Source organism: Vombatus ursinus, unplaced genomic scaffold (assembly GCF_900497805.2).
Source record: "Vombatus ursinus unplaced genomic scaffold, bare-nosed wombat genome assembly UNPS02014791.1, whole genome shotgun sequence".
Lineage (NCBI taxonomy): Eukaryota > Metazoa > Chordata > Mammalia > Diprotodontia > Vombatidae > Vombatus > Vombatus ursinus.
The window spans coordinates 49,401,084-49,413,881 of NW_020954569.1; the positions used below are offsets into that span (position 1 = coordinate 49,401,084).

General features: G+C 39.6%; 1 protein-coding gene across 1 annotated transcript; it reads left to right on the forward strand.

Annotated features, from left to right (window-relative positions):
- The first annotated feature begins 2,406 nt into the window (after positions 1-2,406).
- CUNH18orf21 (chromosome unknown C18orf21 homolog) lies at positions 2,407-12,798 on the forward strand. The gene is made up of 5 exons (XM_027868971.1): positions 2,407-2,609; positions 2,808-2,830; positions 8,533-8,732; positions 9,563-9,777; positions 12,198-12,798. The coding sequence occupies exons 1-5, from the start codon at positions 2,533-2,535 to the stop codon at positions 12,349-12,351; spliced, it is 669 nt and encodes a 222-aa protein (XP_027724772.1). The 5' UTR covers positions 2,407-2,532; the 3' UTR covers positions 12,352-12,798.

The following is a 12,798-nucleotide window of genomic DNA, read 5'->3' on the forward strand; positions in this document are numbered from 1 at the left end:
ATTCTTCTTGAGTTCAAATCTGGCTTTAGAAACTTATTAGCTGTGTGACCCTGGGTAAGTCACTTAACTCTGTTGGCCTCAGTTTCTTCATCTGTAAAATGAGCTGGAGAAGGAAATGGCAAACTACTCCAGTATCTTTGCCAAGAAAACTCCAAAATGGGGTCACAAAGAGTCCAACATGACTGAAAATGGCTAAAAAAATAATATTACAACTGTTGTATACACACAAAAATTATTTGATGAATTAGTGCCTTTCAGTACTTGTTTTGAAACAACCTAAGCATCTCCAAACATCTCAGGGGGATGTCATGATATTTTCAAATTCTCAAAACAGAATTTTATCTGACTTTAATTTCAAAAATAAATATGTGCTAGACAGCATATTTTGGAGAGGGATGTATTATAATATCAAACAGTATGGTGTCATCATTCCCAAAAGGTGAGAAATCCCTCTGATAAGTATTTGATGGAGATGAAGAAGATGGAAGGAAAGTGAGAGTCTAGAAATTCAAATGAGAAGATAATTTATTTTAAACCATCTGTGGGAAATTCACCTTTTAGGAAAGGTTATGCAAATAACTAGAGAAACCAGATTTTGGCAATATTTCCCTATGCTAATAAAAATATTCACAGATTTATTTCTCATTTAGATCTAGGTCTCCCAAAGTCATCAAAACTACTGCATGACATAGTAATTGATCCTTCAGGTCCAAGGTATAACATCACTGGAGTAAATCTTCTTTTGTTTCATTTTAAGATGAGATACATTTTTACTTTCTTTTGACTCTGTGCCTATGTGTGACAGAAAGGAACCTCTCTAACCAATAATTATATATTTTGTTTGCCAAATGTTTTGTTTTTAACAGGGCTTACTAACTTCTTATACAGGTAGCACAGGTCTCAAATGACTATGAAATTCTTTACAATCTACCCCAGTTTCATCGTGGATGCTTTAGGATCTAAAGATTACCTAAAATTTAGGTAATCTTAAATCAAGGAGTTTTGATTTAATGATTAGTACCTTCTGGAACAGATGAAGTCATGTAGTGAAGATGGCTTTTGAAGTCTTCTTATTGAAGGATCCAGGGTTTAAAATTATATGTACTTTAGTATAATACTATACTATAGTTAAATACACTTAACCCACCTTATGAGAACCTTAACTCCTTCATTCCAGCTACTTCACCTTCCACAGGAAGCCTTCACCAACCTCTCTTAATTCCAGTACCTTTCCTCTTTTAATTATTTCCTATTTATTCTGTATACTGTTTGCTTCCTATATTTTTGTTCACATGTTGTCTCCCCCATTCAATTGTGATTTCATTTGAAAGCAGGGATTGTCTTTTGCTCCTTTTTGCATCCACAGAGCTTTGCGCAATGCCTGGCACATAGTAGGCATTACTTACATAGTAGGCACACATTAATAAATGTTTATTTATTGATTAACTAAAGTGGGTAGTAGAAGTCACAGAATAAGGGAATGGATGTGACAGAACCCCTTTCCTCTCCATGAATTATTCTCTCCTTTCTACGAATTCTTACACTACTTTCCCTCTCTTATTTCCTATTTATCCTGTATATAGCTCACTTTGTATATATTTGTTTGTTGTCTCCCTTGTTAGATTTAGAGCTCCTGGAGGGCAGGGACTCTTTTGCCTCTCTTTGTATTCCCAAGCACTTAGCAGTGTCTGGTACATAGTGAGTGCTTAAGACACATAATTCATATGGCCTATTTATCTTATATTTTGAGAAGTAATATGGTATGGTTTATAAAAAAGAAGAAGAAGACTGGATCTGGATCAGGGTTCCTCGGGATCTTGGGTTCCTCGACAGCAAAATGAAGAAGTCGACTTAGGTGATTTAGGGGGTTCTTTCCAAAGATAAACCTGTGGCTGTGCAGACTTGGGTTCAGATTCCAGCTCTGTTAAGACTTTCGGCAAGACAATTACCCCAAGTCTTAATTTCTTCACCCGAAGAAAAAAAAATAGGAATCCGTCTCCACTGGGTCCACTCGCGAAGGAAAACACCTTTTGCCAGTTATTCTACTCTGGATGATAGCTACTGGCGTGCATGTCTTAGTTACGCATAGTAGGTCTTGCGTGTTAGTTTGATGGCTGAACCAATCTCCCCGATTTGGGCTCGGGTGGGCAGGGGCCATGTCTTCCGTCTGCATCCCTCCCCTACCCCAGTGCTTGGTACAACGTGGTGCCTGCGGGAAATGAATGGAAACCCCTGACACCTCCAGCAACACCTCCATCAGAGAGACCGGGCGTGAAGACGGGCGTGACATCCCAGGAGGCGGGGACAAAAGAGGGAGGGGCTCAGCGCGGAGCCAGAGACGAGACTCCGCCCCCGGTGTGCGCTTGCGTGCTAATTCTTCCAGCCTAGAAAATCGGAACTTTTGCACCTCCGGTAGTTGTTTCCGGACGCCGAAGGCCGGAAGTGAGCGCTCAGAGAGAGATTCAATTTCCTTTTCCCCTCTGATCGGCGTGGAGTTTGTTTTGCTCTTGTCCCGTGGCGGCGGCGCCAGTTATGAAGAATAAGCATTTCCTGAGAATGGCTGCTGAGAAGCTAATGGAAGCCTGCCCGGGCCAGGCCCGGTATCTTCTGTAAGAGGAAACGAGAGCGACTTCAGGGGAGAGAAGGGGGAAGAAAGGCTCCCTGGATGTGTAGCTGGGAGGCGGAGGGAGCATGCGCAGTGACGCTGGGGGCGTGGCCAGAAACAGACCCGTTCCCTACCCCGATATATTTCTATTCAATTCAGTTCAACAGTAAATAAGCTTTTTTTTTCTTTCCTTTTTATAAAGCTGGACGTACAATTCCTCACACGGTGAGTATATAGGAGAATACTCAAGAAGAGAGTTGGGGAGGATGTTTTTCTTTCTAAGTCTGTATATCATAAAATTAGCCGATTCTCGTGTATAGCGAAGGAAAGCAGTGATGAAGGTAATCAATAATGTTTGTGTGGCCCTTTCTAGTCGATTATAGATCGCAGCAGTCCAGTGAAGAAGGCAGCGCAGTGCAGATGGCATCTCCATTCCCAGAGGCCAGGCACCTGGGCAGTGCAGTGGGCGGGAGGCAGGGAATAATCCCTGACAGCTTTGTTTCTTTACCCCCTATAGTTAGAACCTCCCCAGGACCCTAAAATCCTGGGCATTTGTCTCTGTGCCAAAGGGCCTTGTTCCCTAAACCCCACCAGCTTCTCTCTCCAGCGTGGGGGGAGCTGGTACTCCCCCATGACAAGAGGGTTTCAGTGCCTGAGCACCCCTAAATCCCTTGTGCTCCCTGCCCCACACCCCCACCACTGGGCTCTGTTAGCTCTGCATCCAAGGTTGCTTGCTTCCATTCTTCTGGTAGCCCTGTCACCCTGACCAGGGTATAGTGCCCATTGGCCTCCACTGGATGGCACCTCCCTCTCAAGAGGCTCCCCTGGTGGTGCCTGTTTCTTCCTACCCACTCCATCCGAGCCCCACTGGGTTTAAATGGAAATTCCTTGAACTGAAGCACGGGAGAGAGCTTATTATTCCCAGGAAGTTTTCTTCCTTCCACTACTCCTGTCCTCTGTGGGCCATCCCTCACCTTCCTTTCTCAACAGCCATATATTCAGCATAAGAATATCAGTATCTGATCCTTCCTGCTCCCTACCCCTTGTCTGCTGATAGAGAGATCGGGCAGGAGGAAACCAGGTTAATCCTGGTTTCTGTGTCCATTGGAGCTAGGGTCCCCACTGGGCCATCACCCCTCTCTAGCTCGTACTATCCTGCAATATCTGGTCTTGCTCCAGCTGGGTGTAGCACCAAGCCAACTCTGGGTGCTGTGCTGTCACTAAGCCCCTGACCATCTTCTGTACAAGGCTGCCCCAGGGGATGGTCAAGGGGCAGGGAGCAGTCACAGGACCAGTACAAAAGCCATAGTCATGGGAAGGATGAGGATTTTCTTGACCTAGAACTAGTCTCTATAAAGGGGTCCTGTCTCTTCCTTTTAACACCTCCCTGCCATTAAAGCCAATTATTCCCACCCCCAAGAGCAACCTAAACTTGGAACACTTTTTTAGAAGGGGTAAATGGACCTTGTGCCAGGGATACCCTATCCTTCTTTTCACCCCCCGATTTCCCCATTCTGAGACTGTCATTCTGTATACCCCTAATTCCAGAGACATCCCACCTCTGTGCCACTTGAGGTATTGAGAACCACCCTGGAGCTGGAGTCAGGAAAACCTGAGTTCAAATCCATCCGAAAATACTTGTTTGTTGCATGACCCTTTTCAAGTCACTTAACCTTTGGCTCAGTTTCTTCATTGGTAAAATGGAGATGATAATAGCACCTACCTCCCAGGGTTGTTACAAGGATCAAGTGAGATAATAATTGTAAAGTGTATTGTAATTATAAAGTGCAGTACCTGGTAAGCTCTCTATAAATGTTAACTTATTATTAATAGGCTAGTGTTCTCCCACTTAGATATTTAGAGGGTTGCCTGGAGGAAGAAGAGGTTAAGCCACTTGCCTAAGGTCACATGGCCAGCATGTGACAAAATCAGAACTGAAATGCAAAGCCCAGGGAATTCTGGCACATAAGTCATGCATTAATTTATTTAGCAAATAAGAATTATACAAAGTTCAATTCAAAAAACATTTAATATGCCTCTGTGAAGTACAAGGGTCTGTGCTGGGCCCTTAGGGAAATAACAAAGATGAATAAGATACTTGATTTTAAGAAGCTTTCCATTTAGTAGGAGATAAGATATATTCACTTAACTAATAGAAAGTACAATATCACAAGTGCAGAAGAAAGATATGAACCAAAATATTATGAAAGTTTAAAGGAGATCAGGATTACTTGTAGCTCAGGGAAATGAAGAATGCTTTCATGGAGGGGATTTTAAAGCATATTTTAAATGTAATAAGACAGCTACATATTTTAAGGGAAACCATTGATAAATTTTTGTGGATACATTTGTATGTTTGTATATCAGGTTTTTAAGAAATAGAATATACTTTATGTAATATTTTTAAGCCGGTAGTTTGCCTTTCTAATTATGATTTGTTATTTAAACTAATTTTCATTTCTTGAGCTTACCAATATGTAGCAAGGAAAGAAGACCCAGGAGCAGTTGAGTAGAATTGAGAAACCAGTTTTTCAGTCTGGTTGTGTTTTCCTTTTGAAGTAAACTGTCTTCTGAAGATAACCAGTTTTAATAAATGTTATCAAACCTGAGTAAGAACACCTGGCAATACCTCCAGGATGGAATTTATTTTCCAGAGCGCTTTTCCATGGGGTGAAATCAAGCTGCAGACCAAACAAGGCATCAGTGGTATAGTGGTTTAAAAAAAGAAATTACAAATGTAGAATTTCAAACCAGAGAACCTGGTGTTGTATCATGGATCTAGTACTTAATACATGTATGATATTGAACAAATCACCCTCTGACACTGAGATTTTTCGTCTTTAAAATAAGGAGATATGACTAGGTCATTTGTAAGATCCCTTCTAGCTCTGAATCCTATGTTCTGATCTATAAGATAAAGATTCATCATCCTTGGGATTTTTTTAAATCTTCGTTTTATTAACTCTATTGTAACAGAAATGTACCAGATTAGAGCTCGTAAACCAGTGTTATTACTGAGTTATTAGTATTGCATATTATCTTATGTGTGGATGGCAATGATGTTCACCTCCAAAATGTTCTAAAGAGAAATAAGAACGATCTAGGTTTTTATTATTTTTATTTCTCAGAAGATCCCAATATGGGTCCTCCTGATCAAGTGTATCATATGTATTAGAACACATATAAGCCTGAAGTCACACAGGTAGTAAATAGCAGAACCAGGATTTGAACTCAGTTCCTCTAATTCCTCTAATCCCAAATTTGGTGAGACCCCTTTGAATTCTCAGCTTTATTATACCTGCTAACATGTCACTCTCTACTACTCTTATAATCTAGTGGGGGAAAAAGACATAGAATGGGGCAGCTAGGTGGTGCAGTGGATAGAGCACCAGCCCTGAAGTCAGGAGGACCTGAGTTCAAATCTGGCCTCAGACCAAACACTTGACACTTACTAGCTGTGTGACCCTGGGCAAGTCACTTAACCCCAATTGCCTAAAAAAAAAGAAAAAAGAAAAGAAAAAGACATAGAAGAACATAACTATCGATTTCGAAAATCTTATTTGTGGTAATGTTACAGGGTATCTTGGAGAAATCTAGTACCTCACTTTACAAAACAGGTAGATACAGGTGATACATGGTTTTGACTACATCTGATTCTCACTAATAGCGGCTGGTTGCTGGAGTGGAATGGTAGAGACACTGGAGGAAAGTAACCATTTATTCCTAGAGTTTCTGGCAGAGAAGAAGAAATCTACATGTAATCAGTAATACTATTAGCTAGAATTTGCATGGAACCTACTGTCTTCTGAGCACTTTACAAATTATTTGGTCCTCACAGCAACCCAAGGAGATTGCTAGTATAAGCTCCATTTTAAAGTTGAGGAACTGAGTCAGAAGTTAAGTGACTTGCTCAGGGTCACTCAACTAGTAATTTCTGATGTGGAATTTGAATCTAGGTCTTCATGACTCCAAGTCTAATGCCATATCCTCTGTGCTATATTATATTTGGGTACAAAATCAGCTTCCTCACCAGTATAAGATAGGGAATATGTCTAAACAGCAGTTTAGGGTTTGTTTGTTTTTTAAATTCAGTTTTATTTTCGGTTCTGAATTCTTTACCTCCATCCTCCCCCTTCCTCACTCACTGAGATGGCAAGAAAGATAAAACCCATTACAAATATGTATGGTCATGCAAAACAAATTTCCATATTAGCCCTGGCCAAAACAAAAAGAAAGAGAAGAAAATAGGCTTCTGTCTGGACTCTGAGTCCATCAGCTATCTGTTTGCAAGTGGATAACATGTTTCATCATGAGTTCTTTGGAATTCTGGTTGGTAATTAGGTTGGTCAGAGTTACTAAGTCTTTCGAAGTTTATTGTCTTTACAATATTGCTGTTACTGTGTAGATTATCCTCCTGGTTCTGCCCACTTTACTCTGCATCAGTTCAAATAAGTCTTTTCAGGTTTCTCTGAAACCATCCCATTCACTATTTCTTACAGCACAACAGAATTCCATCACATCCATATGCTACAACTTGTTCAGTTGGTCTTCATTTGATGGGCATCCCCTCAATTTTGAATTCTTTGCTATCACAAAAAGAGCTGCTGTAAATATTTTTGTATGTGTGGGTGATCTCTTTGAATAGACAGAAGTTTTGGGGAAAGACCTGGACATTTTAGTGAACTGATAGCTCAATATGATTCAACAATGTCAGGCAGTAGCCAGAAAAAGCTTGTATTGTGAGAGAAACCTACAGTACTCTGCCTTGGGCTGAACTCATCTATGGTACAGTTTCAGTTCTGGGTACCACAGTTGACGGAGGACATTGATGGACTGAATATTGTCTGGAGGAGGAGACGCAGGGCACAACAGGCTTTGGTTCTTTGTCAGATGAAGATTAGTTAAAGCACCTGGGGATGGTTATCCTGGAGAAGACTCCTAGGGGACTGAGATTTCTTCTGCTATTAGAAGGGTTGGAATATTGAAGAAAGTTTAAACTTGTTTGGCCCCAGTGGGTACAACCCGGAGCAAGAGGCAAAAGCTACAAAGAGGCAAATTTAGTGCAGATGGCAGGAAAAGTTTTCTAATGCTTAGAGCTGCCCAGAAGTAGAGTTACTTGAAAAGTGATAGCTTCCCGTTCCTTGTACACGTTCAGACTGGATGCCAATTTGTCATATATGTTATATATAGTCAGGCCGCCTTTATTGTATGGGCTGGACTGGATGGCCATGGAAGCCCCTTTCAACCCTCAGATTTTCTGATTTGAATCTTACAGAAGATTGCCATAGCCCTATTCCTTATGACTACATGCACCCCTGGGTTTGAACATTAGAAGAAACTAGAATTAGTGTGAAGGATGACTTAAAGCACAAATCTTTATAAGCAAAATGACAAAAACAAGGCACTTTCTATACATTACTGAAATAGCATGTAAGTTGAGTCATCTTGTGTTTCAGTTTTAACACCCTCTGCTTTTTTTTTTTTTTTTTTTTGGTAAAGCTAGATTTTCATTTATTGCATGTAGTTCTTTACTGTTTGTGTTACCTGTTGGTAAGCCTCAGATAAATATTTTTGTTTGAATATATTTGTTCATATTTCTAGTTTTGGTAAAAAAAAACTCTTTAAGAAGTAATATATTTGGGGGCAGGTAGGTGGCTCAGTGAATAGAGCACTGGCCCTGGAGTCAGGAGGACCTGAGTTCAAATTGGGCCTCAGACACTTAACACTTACTAGCTGTGTGACTCTGGGCAAGTCACTTAACCCCAATTGCCTCACCAAAAAAAAAAAAAATAGAAGTAATATGTTCAAATTAGGTGTGATTTTATGTGGTAAAAATTCTTTAAGAAGTAATATATTCAAATTAGGTATGATTTTAGCTAAGTCTTTTAAGACTTCATTTTTAAGTTGCTTCATTTTTTTATTTATAGATGAAAAGTTGGTTTCAGAAGGCCAATGTCCATATTGTTACCAATTTCTGGTGCTGGATAGATACAGAGTTCGCCTCAAGCCCAAGCCAAAACTAACACCAAAAGTAAAGAAACTTCTTAATCGAGAATCAAAAAACTGTAGACTCACTTTTAAAGAAACAAAGATTCTTAAAAAGTACTGGGACTCCAAAAGTATTCTGGTAAGATCTTAATCTGAGTGTGTGACTAAAAAGTATTTTCTTTTTTTTTTTAAACTTATTTTTCTAAAGGAAATATTTGCATGTTGAAGAATATTTTTATTTGGGCTTACTCTTATTGTGATTGTTAAATTATAGAAGATAAAGATAATTTTTCCCAAGACTGACTTTATCTGAAATATCAGAATTATATTTTAAGGCTTAGGTGTTTTTAAAACTGAAGTTCAAACAAAAAATTCTCAATGATTCTCATTTATCCAGGGTAGTTTTTATTTTGTAATTCATGATTATCTAAAGTCAAGCATCTTGAACACTAAAAAACAAATTAAAAATGTAACAACAAAATCATTCCCAGAACTGAATGGTAGAAAGTTATTTTCAACCCGGGTCTCTGGTCCCACCCAACATAACTTCTCAGTGTTCTAGGCACCTCTCTGATTCTAGGTTGTAAAGAACATTAGTAGTGGGAGTTCCCTGTCCCTTAAGGTAGCTTTTAATACCATCTGAATGAAATTAAAAAGCCTACTATGACTTTCTCTTCTCTGAGAACTGTTAACAAAGCATGTTGTTAGTTTTTTCACCTTAACTTTGAGGATCAAATTGAGAGAACATGTATAATATTGTAACAAAAGGATCAATTGAGATAACATATATAAATGCTAGCTAAATTTTAAAACATAAATATGTGGAGGATGGGAGTTAAACTGTTTTCACGTAATCATAAGGTAGTAGATTTGGAGCTAGAAGAATCTATACCTTTTATTTTACATATAAGTAAACTGAGGCTCAATTTGTACATAACATAGATTTTATGTGTCTTTTTCTCTTTGTAGTTGGTCACCTGCAAAGCATGCAACAAAACAGTGAGATATAACGGTAAAAGCAGAAGCTTCCTGGCAGAAATGAAAAATAATCTTAGCACTCCCAAGATCAAACCTGACATGAGGACACCGGATATAAAAGCTTCAGGATCTACAAAGAAAAAAAAGAAATCCTTCAGCAGTAATAAGTCTGGTTCCAGAGACAATAGTCCAGCGTTAATTTTCAGGTATCTTAAAACTTTATTTGAAGTGCCAATATTAAATATTTTTAATAGACTAGACGGATTGCTTAGTCCCACAGGGCTTCTCCGAGAAATCTTAAACTTTAGCTTTTACAGAAGGGAGAATGGGAGAAGGTATTCTCTTGAGCTGAGACAATAAATTCAGCAGGGACTTGGACTGTCTTCATTTCGACACAAAGTTGAAATTTTTATGTTGATGTTTTCAAAACTGAAACAAAGTGTAACTCTCTACACTGCAGGTTGAAGTGGGTGATGGCATAAAATGTGTGTTCTGACCCCGAAATCACTTGATTTGATTGAGAATTAGAGTATCTGACATCATCATTTTGGATAACATGGACCTGACAAATGAAGTCCCAGTTCCTTTTTCTGGCTTTTAAATTCCCATTCACCAAACATTTACAAAGTGCTTGTTGTTTGAAAGACACTGTTGCATGCAAAACCTTCCACAGGCTGGTTCAAACCCGTCTTTCCAACCTTCACGTCTTTGCTCCTGTGACATTTTACTTTCCAGTCAAACGACTGTTTGCCAGTCCTGAGAACGTGGCATCTTTCCTGTGCTCCTCGTCTTTGCCTGCACTGTGTAGGTAGCATGGCTTAGTGTGTTAGGCCCTAGCGCGAAAGTCACAGCTTCCCTGAGCTTAGTTTCTTCTTAAGTGCAATGAGCGGGTTAGAATATATGGCCTCTATGGGGCCGCTAGGTGGCACAATGGATAGAGCACCTGGATTCAGGAGGACCTGAGCTTAAATGTGGCCTCAGACCAGGCACTTGACACTTACTAGCTGTGTGACTAAGTCACCCAGCAAGTCACTTAACCCCAATTGCCTATATACATATATATATATATGCATGTATATGTGTATATATGTATATGTGTGTGTGTGTGTAGATATATATATGTGTGTGTGTATATGTGTGTGTGTGTGTGTGTGTGTGTATATATATATATATATATATATATATAGCCTCTGAGTTCCCTTCCGGTTCTGGATCTATGATTCTATGCTGGAGAATGCCTTCCCTCCCCCATTTTCCACTTAATAAGTTGGATAGTTTTCATGTTCCATTAATATCATTTCCATATGCAGAGAACTTGAAAAATGCCCTGGCATGTTGGGTGGACCCCATCTTGGGAACAAGGAGAGGATATGGACAAAGTCTTACAGGATGGGCAGGCACAGATGAGTTATGTCATCTATATTAGCGGAGGGAATACAATGATGAGATCATAGGTCTGTTTATTAGACCCAACTCATGTGCCATTTTTCTCCCAAAAACTTTTCTGATTCCTACTCTGCTTCTCAAAGCCAGTCATCCCAAAGCCCTCCCCATAGCATCAGGCAGCCAGGTGGTACACAGGATTCAGCAGTAGACCTAAGCCTGAGTTCAAATCTAGCTTCAGATACAAGCTGTCTGACCCTGGGCAAATCACTTAACTGTTTGCCTGTTCCTTCAGCTGTAAAATGGGGATAATATTAGCACCTACCTCACAGAGCTGTTGTGAGTAGTAAATGAGATAATATTTGTAAAAGCATTTAGCCCAATACCTGGCATAATAACATGCCATATAAATGCTCATTTCCTTCCCCTTCCTTTGTCACATCTTACCACCACAGACATACCTCTTGAGCTCATTCTGTTTTCTCTGTCCCAGAGGTATCTATGCAGATAGCAATGAGCTAAGGGACCTGGGGGCAGGGCCTATGCTCTGTGTCAGGGGGTGGGATACCACATACCTGCATCAAGTGAAATGTCAGAAGCACTGATGCATGGAGACACACACAGAGATACAGCTCTAAGGGCCATAAAAATGATTCATTGACACAGCGACCATTTGTGCACTCTTGGTCATATTCCCTAACATAGTGGGAGTTAGTAGGGACCTGAGCAAAGAAGGAGAAACAATGTGGTTTCAAGGTTGTCATCAAAGATTCTCTTTCCACATTGACATCATCATATTTTCAGAGGAGGTGCCGCCTCAAGCACAGTATTTGTACCAGCCAGCCCTTTGAAGTGTCCTAGAGAAGCTGTAAGGGGCATCTGATTAGTTGAGACTATTAAGACAAAAAAGAAGAAAAGCATTTTCTTGTGAAGTAAGGATACCAGCATATACCTGAAATAATCAATTGCTAGAATGCTAAATACAGGATATCCCAAAACACTTAGTGCAGTTTTAAGGTATTAAAGCTTAAAACTTACTAAAACTTGGAACATATGGATAAGACTGGGGTTTTGTTTTTTATATGGGAAACCTAAAAAATAACAAACCTCAGAGTCCATTGCCCATACACCTATGGCATTTTAGCAATGCTCTAAACTGAGCAGAAGGTAGAATTTTAAAAGAAAAAAAATTGTTACCCTTTGACCAGTAGTAATTTGCACTTTGTTTTTGTTTTTTTTTCAGAACACCTACATCTGCTCAGTCAACACCTGGTTCCTCCTCAAAGAGTCTCAGTAAAATGAAGCGTCATTTGTCTCAGCTGAAAATGATGCTTAATAGTGAAGAAAGCCAAAAGACCCCATCAAAGGATTTCAGAAATTTCTTGTCCTCACTCTAAGCAGTGAACTTGGTGATGAACATCAGTAGTTGTTGACATCAGAGCAGTTGCCGAAGGAGGGAGGCCTGCTTTGTCCTCACAGCAGCAAACAATTCTCTTTGACATCCTTCTCAGTACTTTTTAACTGGCATTTCTGGAGTGCCTGTCACATAGTAAGAACTTCATAAACACCTGTCCAGTTGTGCTTGGCCTCCTTGGGAAGGATACCACCATGAGCATGGATAGCTGACATCTTTTCCAGCTAGATGAAATAATACTCCCAACTTTAATATATTATATATTTAATATGTGGTAAGGTGGGGGCATTTATTAAAATTGTGATGTCAAATCAATTACCAGCTTTAGTTATTTACATATTTCTTGTTTTTAAGAAAATTGAGATCTACCAGAGTGTCTACTCATTCTTAAGCAATTCTTCCAAGAATTAAATTCATCTTTCCTCATTCA